Source organism: Semicossyphus pulcher, unplaced genomic scaffold, assembly GCF_022749685.1.
Source record: "Semicossyphus pulcher isolate SPU_LCO1_2020_fin unplaced genomic scaffold, fSemPul1.0.p SCAF_24, whole genome shotgun sequence".
Classification (NCBI taxonomy): Eukaryota; Metazoa; Chordata; class Actinopteri; order Labriformes; family Labridae; genus Semicossyphus; species Semicossyphus pulcher.
In genome coordinates, this window is record NW_027211698.1 from 13,359,387 (window position 1) to 13,372,652 (window position 13,266).

General features: G+C 40.7%; 2 protein-coding genes across 9 annotated transcripts in view; one reads left to right on the plus strand and one right to left on the minus strand.

Moving 5' to 3' along the window:
* Nucleotides 1-654: 654 nt before the first annotated feature.
* On the minus strand, nt 655-8,732 carry LOC138603536 (sodium/hydrogen exchanger 2-like). The gene is made up of 13 exons (XM_069675372.1): nt 8,245-8,732; nt 7,837-8,162; nt 7,489-7,626; nt 6,022-6,272; nt 4,200-4,417; nt 3,917-4,116; nt 2,857-2,946; nt 2,703-2,773; nt 2,415-2,582; nt 1,954-2,059; nt 1,500-1,616; nt 1,331-1,424; nt 655-1,237 (listed from the first exon to the last, which is right to left on the minus strand). Exons 1-13 carry the CDS (start codon nt 8,522-8,524, stop codon nt 795-797), a joined length of 2,502 nt encoding a protein of 833 aa, XP_069531473.1. The 5' UTR covers nt 8,525-8,732; the 3' UTR covers nt 655-794.
* Nucleotides 8,733-9,725: 993 nt separating this feature from the next.
* The window catches only part of LOC138603534 (inositol polyphosphate-4-phosphatase type I A-like), a 36,110-nt gene continuing 32,569 nt past the window's right edge, over nt 9,726-13,266 (plus strand). For all 8 annotated transcript variants that reach the window (XM_069675365.1, XM_069675367.1, XM_069675370.1 and 5 more), the window contains exon 1: nt 9,726-9,824. The gene's annotated coding sequence lies outside the window, so the exon portion shown is untranslated. The remainder of the gene's footprint in view (nt 9,825-13,266) is intronic.

Sequence of the window (13,266 nt, forward strand, 5' to 3'; positions counted from 1 at the left end):
CCCCACAAAATATTGTAGTTTGTTAATGATGTGCTTTTCCATCTTTATTAGAAAACTACTTTTAGTTGTGCACTAATTCACCTGACATGCTAACAATCACAGCTAACTTATGAGTATATATGTGCATCCTTTTATCCCATTCCTTACTCTTGCTCTCTTGTATTTTGGGTTTAAGATACCTCCCTCCAAATTCTTTATAATACTGCCTAGTTTATCTGTATTTTAAACAACTAGATAATATATATATATATATAATATATTTGTTTAAAGTGGCAAAATTAAGTAAATATTTTTCGGATTTCTCTCACTTACACTAATATGATGTACTAAATACTGTATCATGGTGTTTTCCGGTGTTGTTTTCACTCTTGATTGGCGGCTCAACTAATCCCTAATTAATTCCTTTGTATTATTGGCTTTGCAGTGCAGAAATTTGTGCTATTTTTACTCCTATAATGCCTATTTCTTGAAAGAGATGACCACAGGGATCATGTGGAGCTTATGTTGAACCTGTGCACTGATAGAAACAGGAAATAGAAGAGGTTTGTTGCATTTATTCATTTTCATATGGTACTTTAAGCAGCATTTAGACAATACATTTACACTAAAAATGCTTTAAAAAGTATAAAAAACAACAAATAATATATTCTTATTTTAAATACACGGAAACCTTACAAAAGAATCATCATGTCATAAAGTTCATTTGACCTTCGTGCTTTGTTATTATCTTGACCAGTGAGATTATTTCATCTTCATCCACCCGACATAAATAAAAATCCTTCCCTCTTACTCCGTCAAAATCTCCTTGAGCCTCTCGACCCCTGTGATGGGTGTCTTATTAGGGGGTTTCCTGCCCCATTGTCTCTGGGATCCTGGTTCTCGGGTAACCAGCCGCGTGGCGGTGGCAGCTGGGGAGGACGCACTGGTTCGTCCCTTTCTCCTGTGCGTTCAGAGTCTTCTTCTTCTTCTACCTGATCTGAACTGTATCTCCTGGGTGCAGGAGCTGGGGCTCCTCTGTCTCTGAGACTAGATCCTACCAGACTTCCAGGACCCAGAAAATCTACCTCAGGAAATGAGGAGGGTGGCTGGGCAGAAGCGGATGGCTGGTCCCTTGCAGTTCCAGCCTCTTTGATGGTGTTCAACCTCCTCATAGGTAGTAGAGAGCGGGATGAGGAGCGTGGCGAGACACCTGAGGGCTGGTGACGGGCTGAGAGAGTGTCCACGTCACCACTGCCACCTGTAATTACACAATTTATTTAAAAATCTGCAGTTAAGTTTTAATTTTTTGACCAACTAATGTAAACATTATCTGGCATTTATTCGAACTTGCCATGACTTCTTCTTCTGAGGGCAAAGGCGGCCTCCAGGTCCCCTCCAGGTTGGAGCGAGTAATACTTTTGAGACCTCGGGATGCTTTGATCAGGCTAGAGAAGGGGGAAGATCGAAGGTGAGGCAGGTGGAGAAAATAAAGATGTGTTTTGCACTAAAAAGAAACATACCTGCTCGCGGAAGCTCTCTGCACGAACGCTACGTCTGATGCTCGCGTGACGGCGAATCAGAATCTCCCTGGTTTTGCTGTCGTCGGGTAGATTGTATTTGCTGGTGTAAGCCATCGTCTGGAAAACACAGAGAGATATTTGTTGCCAAAGACTGATATATTTTATTCTTCTGTGTCTCTATTGTTGTCCGAAAACAGTAAAAACACATCAGTCTCAGATACACTGTCCTGCCCTTAAAAGAGCAGCAAATGAGGATTAATCCGCCACTGAAAATAGTCCCAAACAGATTCAACATTTACTCCCGTTTGAGAAACATTTCCTAAAAACTACAGTACCCTGGTGTTTAAATAAATATAATGCTCTATTTTAATCCCTTATCCCTTAATAATAATAATAAACAATACAAGAGTTAATAAAATCAAAAAGGTCTCTGCAGGTTTGTTGTTGTGTTTACCTTCTGTCTGATCTTGTACATGTTCTTTGCCAGGATGTCGTGCATGTTCCTAATGTCCGACGCCTTGAATCTCTTCTTCGATCGGGACGCCTCCTTCCTCTCGTCGCTGATAAAAGGAGAGAGCGGTGAATGAAAGATATCGTTGTTTTGTTACTGCTGTCGACATTAAAACGGGATAATCGCTTCCATATGATGGAAAAAAACATTATTGGCTGGAGGAAATTAGATTTAGCTTCATTTAGCTGATGCACTCATGCTGACACTTAGTGAGCAGATACATTTTCAGGGACTTTGAGTAATATCATGATTTGTACATTACCGTTAAGCTGTTAAAATGCAATAATGAGTAAAACTTTTAGGTTGTGAAGCGTCAAAACTTTTGCAAGAGGAAAAATAATCCACTTTAAAATAAGACATCAAGTATTTTTATTAATAAAGAGCTAACAGTTTGTAGTACTTACTTCAAAGAAACAATAGATGGCGCAGCGCTGAGGTCTCCCACAGGCGTGTCCAGTAGATCGATGGCGTTCTGCAGCTCCAGTTTCTTATACAGGGAAACAATGCTGGACTCAGCCCTGTGGTCTCGGACCAGGATGCGCGTCAAAACACAATCGTTGAACTTCTTAAACCTGACACAAAGACAAAGAAATGAAAAACAGTGCTATATTAAGCTTTGTGGTCTTTGTGTTTTTGATATAAATTAAAGCAAAAAGAGTCAAAGTCTGCAGGAAGAGATGTAATTATCCTACTTGTCTTTCCAGTAAAAGCGGCTCCATTGTCCACACACGTCCTCAATGCCACTAACAACGTGCTCCATCACCTGGGACATAAATAACAAGCATTGAACACGTTAAAAAATAAAATGTATTAACAGCTAGAGAATTTATTAAAACTGATACATACCCTGGTGTGAACCTCCACGTTGATGGTGTTCAGGTCTTTGTTGGTTCTCCGGATGTTTAAATATTCCAGAATAGGTCGGATACTGATGCCCTGAAAAGACGAGAAATAACGAGGCAATAGTTTCATTACATACTTTATAAGGGTTTGTATTTGGTGGTAGGTGTGACATTTAAAAAGGGTTAGTCGTAAATCTTTGCTCTGTTTTCTTCCATGCTGTTTAGCTGAAATTGTTTGTGTAAATAATAATGCCAAATTAGATCCAGGGCTCAGACACATTACAATAAAAGCCTGTTGTAACATTATCTTTCATTTTAAGTCACGTTTGTGTACACTTGATTTCGATAATTGCTCTCTTTGAGCTCCATTTTCGGTCTCCACCACCTCCTGAGTTAAATATCTGGCTCTTTAGCTGCTAAATGATCCACTATTTTTACCAGATTGTGTCACTTTGTTTGCTGCTGAGTAGATGCAATAATGTACAGTAGGTTTTGAATTACTGAACTGTTCTAAGTATTTACACGCATGTTTCTGCAATAAATACTTCAGAGAGTTTTTAGCCTATCCAAGCATGCCTTGAGCAAGAGGAGGAGACATTCACAGTTATCATAGGAAAAACATTCCTTATCCTGATCTAATGTGACATTACAGCATTTACAGCTTTAAAGTGCCTAAATAAAAACAGAACTGAATGAAAAACATTTGTAATTGTGACATAAATTTTCCATGCCACACTAAAATCAAGGCAAGATCTGGTCGATACTTCATAGAATAAGTAAGTTATAAATGAAAGAAGCAGTGTTATAAGTTTTTACATGGAGGTGTGAGGGAGTTTTTGCTTTTTTTTTTTAAGGAAATGTGTTGTGCCGACAATCTGAAGCACATAAATCCTTTAAGTTATTAAAAAAGGCGACATAAATGTCCTTTTACTTTGAAAATAGGAAATACTAAACTGCATATTGTGCTACGCTTTGTTTCTTAACTTTTTTTTACCTTTACCTCAAGAGAAGCTTGTACGCTGTATTTTGAAAAATATTATTAAGCCTGTTTTGAAGTTACTCACCTGTATGAAAACAGTGAATAAAATAATGGCAATCGCAGCCGTGACAAACAGCATCTTTCTGTTTATGGAGTTGGGTAAAGTGAAGGCCAGGGCGAAGCAGATTGCCCCTCGCAGGCCTCCGTAGGAGAGGCCAAACTGGTCCTTGTAATTGAACTGGATGGTCCGGAAAGGGTTGATAATCTGGGTCAGCACCAGGATGCCTGCAAGACCAAGTGTTGGGAATACATTAGCTTGTTAAATCTGATCACGTGTGGAGCTTTTCTGAGGATGAATTAAGTCTCACCGATTCCTCTCCAGACGAAGGCGAACAGCAGCGTGAACAGGATGTAGGCCCAGTTCCACTCGTGGTCGGTTGTGATGGTGACGACACCCAGGAAAAAGAAGATGAGGGTCTCGGAGATGGTGGACAGCATCTTGATGACGTGGCGGATGGTGGTGCAGGATCTCTGGGACACGTTCTCCTCCACGTAGTACTTCATGCTAATAGCACAGGTTATTATGCTGCAAAAATACATAAATAGAATACATTAAATACAAAAATACAACTACTTTTACTTGTTATGCAATATAAACTATGTGTAAAACGTTTCACACTGTCTACAAATGCTTAAAAAAGAGGCTAAATATTTCAGTATTGGACTTTTGGCGAACAATATGTACAAATTTGGTGATTTTAATTGCTGCTAATCTGCTGTTAATCTGAATTACTGCTTCTTAAACTTGATAACCAGTTTAAAAATACTTTGTGGGATCCAAAAAATGCAAAAAGCTCAAATCAGCATGTTTTTCTTGCGATCTGAACTTTAAAATCAAACTTTTTTCTTCATTTTTAGATCTTCTATCAAAGGGATTCCAAATGTGTGAGCTGCAGCCCCCTGGTGGTCATTGAAGGGACTGCAGGTCGGCTGCAAAAGGACATTTAACCATTTTCAAAGCTTCAAAGTTTTTACCTTTCAAATTTAACTTTTTGCGCTTATTTTGTTGCTTTAAAAATTGTTAGGTGAACGTTTTTCTGTCTGAAATATAAATATAGTGACAAACACTTGATCTTGGTCTTAAATGTTGTATTCAATGTAGAGTACGTATATAACTCAAGGATCAACCTGAATAACAATCACATTTAAACTCGTCTCATTTCCCTGCTGTGCTTCCCTGCAGTGTTATTTACATACACCTGGGAGTGTTGTGCGAGCACCTTTTCATCGTGCTACACCTACATGAAAGAGAATCACGTGATCACATGGTGACACACATGTCGCTTTGAACTTGCAGCACTCTGAGAGGCTGTGAAAGAAGGTGGAAGAGCCGGTTTGTGCAGTGCACACAAACATGTAAGGACTCTGGGGGGTTAAAAAGATTTGTATCTTAGTCACAGTTTATACAGTAGCTACTGGAAAGTCAAAGCAGCATGCCTCTGTAGTTTGTCGTCTTAAATTTACTGTATTAACTATAAAGTGGAAGCAACAAAGCACCTTTTAGTGGATCTTAAAATCTAAGATCATGGCTAAAACTTGTGGAAATTGTTTGATTAGTTTACCCAAGGTTCTGATCTTTGAAATTAAAAGAATATCAAGCATCTGTAGCCCGTTTTTCATTCACCTATTGACCCTGATTTCATGGTTATTTTGAGCCTACTTCTCAAGCCTCCAGTTGTCAAACCTGTCATGTTGTGGTGATAACATCATGTTTATTTGACACCTGTTGATATTTTCTGCTAAGTTATACGTCAGCTCCACCACCTTTTATTTGAATTACTATGTGAAAGAACTTTTTGTACACTGCACATGCTGCACTTATGTTCAGATTGTCTTTAAGTGAGCCCTCAAAGTCTTATAATCCCATTTAAAGACAGTTTTCAGTCATTTCTACAGCTTGAAATTGTGTAAATCTTCACTAATTTTAAGATTTACATTTTTTTTTTTACTTGAAGACTAAAAACTTCTAATATTTAGCAGTGCAAACAAGGAAGAAAGCACTGACATTACATATAAACTTGTGTTTTTGTGCACTTTGACTATTATAATGCTGCATACATGTACAAATACTTTCTGCTCGACGCAGGTTAATAAGTGTTTTGCGTTCTGTTGTGTTCGGCCTCCACTTACGCTAAGACGCTGGAGAGGGAGAAACATTCGCAAACCAGGTACGCCAGGTAGCTGTACATGAAGACGAACAGCGGCTCGATGTGACGCACGTTGTGGGTGAATCGTGTGGTGAACGCCGCAGTGAACCCGAACAGAAGGCCGAAGAAGACGCCTCCGGCCGCCACCACAATGAACTTGGCCATTCCCAGGACCACGTCCAGGGATTCAACTTCAGGCAGGTCCGCGAGGAAGGAGAACATGTTGTAGAGGACCTGAGGAGACACAGAGACATTTTAACACTGAATAAGAAGCAAGGACCGAAATACAAACAGGTTTAACTGAAACACTCTTAAGAATCTGCTTCAATCGAAACACTTCTCTTTTTGGATCAGGCTACAAATTGAATTCCTCATCACTTAAGTTTCCGGATTGGCAATAATAACATGTGCCAGGAAGGGTTAAGTGAAACTGGCCTTTCAAGTGAAACCAAGTCAAAGGCAGCTTATTATGGCTGACGCTTCCGCTCAACAATGAGGAACTGGACGAACTAGACTGAAGGGAAAACTGCAGGGTGACAAAAATCCAGTCTATGTTACCCCCCAGGCAGCCGAAGCAGTGTCTTCACAAAGCACCAAACCCCAGCTGCTTTTTGCTCAGGTTTTGTTCGGAGAAATGTTCAATTTGTGCACCCTGGGTATTCAAAGAGTCTCATGCTGCTGCCAAGAAACCCAGTTTAATGGTCACACCACAACAAAAACTATCCTTTCAGATTTCCTTATCAGATTTCAGCAGGCGGCTGTTTATAAAGCTTTAGACGATTTGAAACTGTGCAGAAGTAGAACGTTTTCACCCTTCCTCACAACTTACAATAAAGTCATAACTTTAACAAATCTGCACACACAGATATGATACATCTATTTTTACATTCATTGCCTCTTACACTTAAAGAGGATATCATAATCTTTGCAATTATATGCCAAGAAATGCCCAGAAATTTGCTCAAAAATAACAGAAACAAATATGCACCTTGTAGCTGCAGAACTTGCCTTAGAAACATCACATTTTTAAGTTTTCTTCAATATTAAAGTAATCTAGAGGTACCGGTCTGTTCATTCATGGTTACATTGTGGACAGGAAGTATTAATAACTAATTCGGCACACTTTTAATGATGCTTATTTACAAATATATCAAGACAAGAATAGGTTTGAGGCAAATCGAAGCCCAGTAAACATAATCTTTTTGCAAAAAAACCTTGTGTATGATAAAGTAGGCGTTACATATGCATCAATCTGTAACTACAGCTTGATAATATTGAAGTTAATCACCTGACTTTGTATCGGAACTATAAATGGTTGATGTGGTATCATGTCTAACAGCTGGAAGGCATTCATAGCTGATTAAATTCAATCACATAAGCAGTCAAGTCAGCTGTCAGGGAACGTTAAAGACCAGCGAAAGGCTGTAGGTCACACATTGTCTGTACTCACCACAGTGACAGCATCGTTGAAGAGTCCCTCTCCAAATATAACGATATAAATCTGCTCATTGACTCCGATGTCTTCAAAGACATTCAAAGCAGCCACGGGGTCTACAGCCGAGATGATGGAGGCGAAGAGCAAGTTCTCCTGCAGCGAACAAAGACGGTTTATTCCTCCTGTCTTTAATTAATGACTATATAGTGAATTAACTTTTTCCATGATGTCAAAGGCAGGTAGTCAAGTTGCTTAAAGACATTCTTACTGACAGAAAATCACATGACCTTTGACCTTTAATTCAGAGGTTACCACTTCCTTTCTGATGCACACATTTCTTTACTACCTGTAGCTTCTACTGACCTGCAGATTGATGTCTTGAACTCCAAACACCTCAAACTGGCAGACGGCAAAGAGGGAAATCCCGATCCCGATGCTGTTCCACAGAGTTCCCACCACGGCGTACCACAGCACCGTGCCGACATTCTCGAAGAACGGCCGCGTGGGCATGAAGTAGCCGTTGTCCAGGACGATGGGCGGGAGCATGTAGAGGAAGAAGACGGTGGATCTGAGGACGGCGGGGGGCTCCTCTTTGACAGCGTGCATGATGCCGCCCACGATGAGGCCGATGGTGATGAGGAGGCAGGACTCTGGGATCCAGATAGTGATTTTGTGGTAAATGTGGAAACCTGGTAAGAAGAAAAGACAAAGATTTGACCCATGAACTGTCCTCCAAACCCTTACATTTCTCTAAACCTCATCCAGACGTACCAATTTTGGCAAAAGACGCAAGCAGAATCCACAGAGTGAATTCAAAAGGGACCTGGATCCGATCGTAGTCCATAGTAAACACAGGAAGGTTGGACCTCTCCTCATCTGGAAAGGCCTGGGGTTCATTTGGGAAAGGTTTCACGCCGGGGAAGTTGGTCGCAGCTGCAGGTTTTGTCTCCTGGAGCTCACATTTCCCTCCAGCACAGCAGAGGAAGAGGAGCAGAAACGTGCAAAAAGCTCCTCTCTTAGTCCTGATGTCAAACAAAACAGAGGTCCCCATTTTTTCCTTCAGATTTTAAGTAGATCCAATGTCAAAATAAAAGCCCGAAGACATTGAAAAAAGGCTTTTGTACAGCTTCAGTCAATAAAAAATTAAAATACTTGGTCTCTTCGGCCTAGAAATCCTAACAATTCCTTCCTTTTTTGGGCCCATTTCCAGTTTTGTGTGTCAGAAGTCTTTCTTTAAAAAAGGCCTAACAGGATCCTGCCTGAGGTGCAACTAGTTTCTGGTTTCAACTGTTGCTGAACCTGCTTGTCACATCACCTGTGCGCCCTGCCTACTGGGTGGAGCCCATTGGGACCTTATGACATGAAAAGAAAACATAATAGACTTGACTGTTGGTATGTTACTGTTAGACTACATCCAGTTTTGATGTGGAGGAAATGAGTGTATAATTAAACCATAAAAAGCATGGACACGGAGAGAAAAACTGGAGGTTTAAATACTGTACTTGTTGCAACCTGCAGCACCACTTAAATTCCACTTGATGGCGGTAGAAGACAACTCTACTAGTAGTGGCTCTACATAAGATAAGGCCAACTATAGGTAAGTTAAATGTAGTTATTTTTCCACCCTTGCAAAGTAGCAGGCAATATACTACTTTATATACAGCTGCAAGGTCAAATAATAAATAAAATAATAAATAATAACAACAAAAATAGACAGTAAAGCAGGTATAAACTTAACATAGCCTAATAAACACACAGCATGACAATGACAGAGGGAATAACTGAAGGTTTACCTGCAATACCTGATAAATTCCACTTGATGGCGACAGAAGACAACTCTACCATTGAACAGAGTACTTCTTTGCACATCATTATTATTACAATGATAACGATTACCTTTGTCTTTAAGATACCCAAACGAACAGCAGAGGGAATCATTGCTGATTAGGATGGTCTACCCTTCTTCTTTTTCTCCACTAAATAAAGGATGAGTTAACGGTTTTTGGTGAGTTACAGATTTTGTTGCTTGAAGGAGCTTTAGGAAAGTTAATTTCCTGATAGTATGACAAATATTTCGATAATTTCAGTTGGGAAAACTTAAAGGCGACGGCGTTTATGAAAAACCGGGAAACTAACATGCATTTTGACCCTTTTGGCGTTCCATCCTTCTAGCGTGATGACGACACAAATTTCCAACCCAGGGGGGCGCGGCCATTGGGTTTTGCTGCTACGCCCACAGCGAGATTGAGACACACACGTACACAGTGCGGCAGGCTGAGGAGGACACACTCTTTACAACAGTTTTCTTTTACCCACAAACGGATATCTTATCACAAAAAACACCTGAACCGGTAAGTTACACATAATTACGCTTAATTTTAATTCAAAGGTCGTAGCTTTATGACGTATTTTGTCGACTGAAGAACTAACGGTTGTTGGGGTTTATACTGTCAACGGTTAAGTTTGGAAACGGAAATTTTAGTTTGTTTTTTGCACACAATTTAACCAAACAAGTTGGCCTACTTTTGACACATAAGTTATTAATATGTAGGAAGACATTTCCATTGTGTGCAGCAAATTGACGCCAGTGCAGGGCAGGACGTGTAGAGTCAACAGTAATGACACACAATACGTTAAGATGGGGTTGAATGTTAGTTTTAATGGCGTTAAGTGTGATGTTATGTGGGAGATTTCCACTGACAGGACTTATTATTACGTGTAAGTGCCTACTTGAGTGTGACAGGCGGGTCACAGCTTGAGAAACACTGCTGCCGCTAGTATTACGTAACTTATAAAGGGAAGGGAAGGGTACATTTTCCTCTAAGCGCCTGAGTGTAAACAAACAGAATTAATTTCCATGTGATGGTTGCACGTACTTATTTCATGGTATAGCAGTGAGTCATCTTGTTACATACACACACAGGTGCATTTCTGTCATGTCACAGTGCACTGAGTGTCTGGATGCTGACTGTTGATGTGCACACGTGCTGAGTCTGTCTGTCTGTGTGTGTGTGTGGTTTTTTTCCCCACACACATTGCACTGCAGTCTCTCTGCTGAACAGGCCACCACGAGTGGTTTTGAGTTTCGCTGTGCAGAAGTCAAGGTCAGCGTAGACATCTGCTGATGGTGCTTTCTTAGAGGAGGAGAGTGAACTGCTTGAAACTAAGGCCGTGCATGAGATGGGGTGTGTGGTCAAATGCAAGTTTGAAACAGGAAGTGGCTTCAGGTGGGACTTTTTCATTGTTTTTCTTCTGTTCTTGTGCAAGGAGAACAATACTGCACTTCCATTTGAGATTTGAATGGCTGCAAGTTGTGGCTGTGTATGCAAATGGCTGCAAAGCAAGCCTGTAATTAGTTTGTCACAGTCTATGGTCTTTGACACAGCCCAATCCGTATTTGTAGCCTATGATATGATTGGAAATCCCAGGCAGTGTTCTCCTCTGTCTCCGTCATATCTCCATATGTGTGCATGTGTGTGTGTGGTGACTCATCAGCCTCCCACTCAGCTCCAGAGGGTCCAGCAGAAGCCTGTTGATTCGTCCTCATCTGTGTCTCCCTCTGCCTCTTTTGCCCGTCATACATAATATACAGAATATTTATACCCAGCTGTTAGCGACAGATGTTTGCCATCATGAGCTTATTGTCTGTCTGCTTTTTGAAGGTGGAGGAAGATAAGCGTATCGCTGACATAATGAAGGGATCGAGGTGGAGAGTCACACTCAGTGGGTCGGTAATGAGCTGTGTCATCCTCTTCAGCAAAAACGGATCGCTCAATAAACCATCACTCATCGTCAAATTTACTCAGGAAGTGTGTTATGAAACAGCTGTGTGAAAAAAGCTGATATGTAGGCAGAAACAAATCAAATGTATAAGTAAAAATAACTTACAGTACAAACACGATAACTTCAACAGATTGTTTTCTAACCAAAATAATAGGCATGAGGCTACAAATAATGAAGATCTATTAGATTATTGTCTTATTTTGAAGGATCACTCGACACGAAGATGTGAGTTTACTGTCTTTAAAGAATAAATAAATAGGAAATATTCACATTGGAGAGGCGGTAAGATGCATTTTTGGCCAGAACTGACCTAAAAGATGATCAAAACTGTTTGTAGCAGCCTTTAATAAAAGATTTAAATGACAAGAGGACAAGGAATAAGATTCACTATTAAATCTATATGTTCCTCTCACATTTCAGCATCTACCACTGTTGTTGTTCCCACAAAAATAAGCCTAGAAAAGAAAATAAGTTTGAGACTGAAATAGTTTGGACTTGTAGTTCAGAGTTTTTCCCCTCTTGGCATCCGATTAGGCAGCTCAAGGCTCCATTATTACTATAACAGGAGAAGGAATCTCCTCTGTGCTTTTAAGTTGCAAAACATCCACACATCTTTCCCTCTTCCTTTCCTCCTTGTACTTTTTAAGCCCACATGTCAACACACACATATACACGCTTAATGCACTTTCATGCACAACGCACACCTGCTTTAAGTGTACATGTGTTCTCTTGATATGGTCGGACTGACAGTACACGGACACACTGCTCTGCTGATGCTCGCACGCAACAGTCGCGTTAATTATTGATGAGCTTTGGGGAAATGGAGGAGCATCAAAAACAGAGTGTGTTGTGTGTGTGTGTGCTACCAGAGATAGGACCACCACATGGAGCATGGCAAACAACGTGATTTGTTTCCCCATGGTCTCTCTGTACGAGGCATCTCCACTGTAAAAAATGTCTGTCGTATGAAGCATTTTACTCCTATAAAAAATATGATGCATATGTTGCTTCCACGCAGCTTTAAAGTTCTTGCACAGCTTCACCTGTACCGTCATTTCGAACAACTATTTTGATCCCCTTTTTTGTTTACATTCACACGGTCCAGGCTCTTTAACGTGATGCCTTTAGCAGATATAAGACTATCCTCATGAGTAAACACATCATGGAGGCTACAGTGTTCAGTCCCTCGTGGAAGAGCTGATGCTGTGTTTTTGCTGCAGACCCGGCACAGCAAGAGTTAATTGGCTTGAATGTTTGTGAAGCACCGAGTTGTTCGAGAGAGAGACTCAAGGGTGAGGAAGAGAGAGAGAGAGGGAGATGGGGAGCAGGAGGAAGAGGAGAGGGCAGCTGCAGTCTCTCTGCCTCGTGACGGCGTCTGCAGCAGCAGCAGCAGCAGCAGCGTGAGTTTGTTTACATCCACCGGCAGCAGGCGGACGTCCTCGGGTATGTGTGTGAACTCAGGCCGCCTTCTGTCCAGCCGGCATTTCTGGCCATCATCACGCAGATCAGGAGCATGACGCTTGTTTTATGTCTTGAGGATGACATCTGAGCTGCGTTGGGGAGAAAACGCACAATCATGCTGTTTGCTAGAAGGTTGATTTTTAACCAGTTGTGTGAAATGATTGTGTAAAAGATGAAGGACAGTTTTAAGTAGCAGTTTCAGTCCTGGGTAAAGGAGTGTTTTGTGGTTTTCACCTTGATTCTGTGTTGTCATTTTTGTGAATTGAGCAGCAGGCAGGAGGAGGAGAAGGAGCTGGGAGAATGTGACATGAGGAAGAAAATAAATGTAGCCTCTCAGACCCTGATGCACCTCATTATGTGATGAATTTCAAACCGCTCAAGTAATCTAAGGATCATTTTCTGTATAAATTGTTTAGTTATGTATAAAAATCCTCAATAAACCCCAACTTTACATTGCTTGTTTGGTTTGATCCACAGGGCAAAATCCAAATACTGCACCCTCTAATTCTAGACAAGAAGCAAAGAATCACAATTAAGATGCTTAGATGC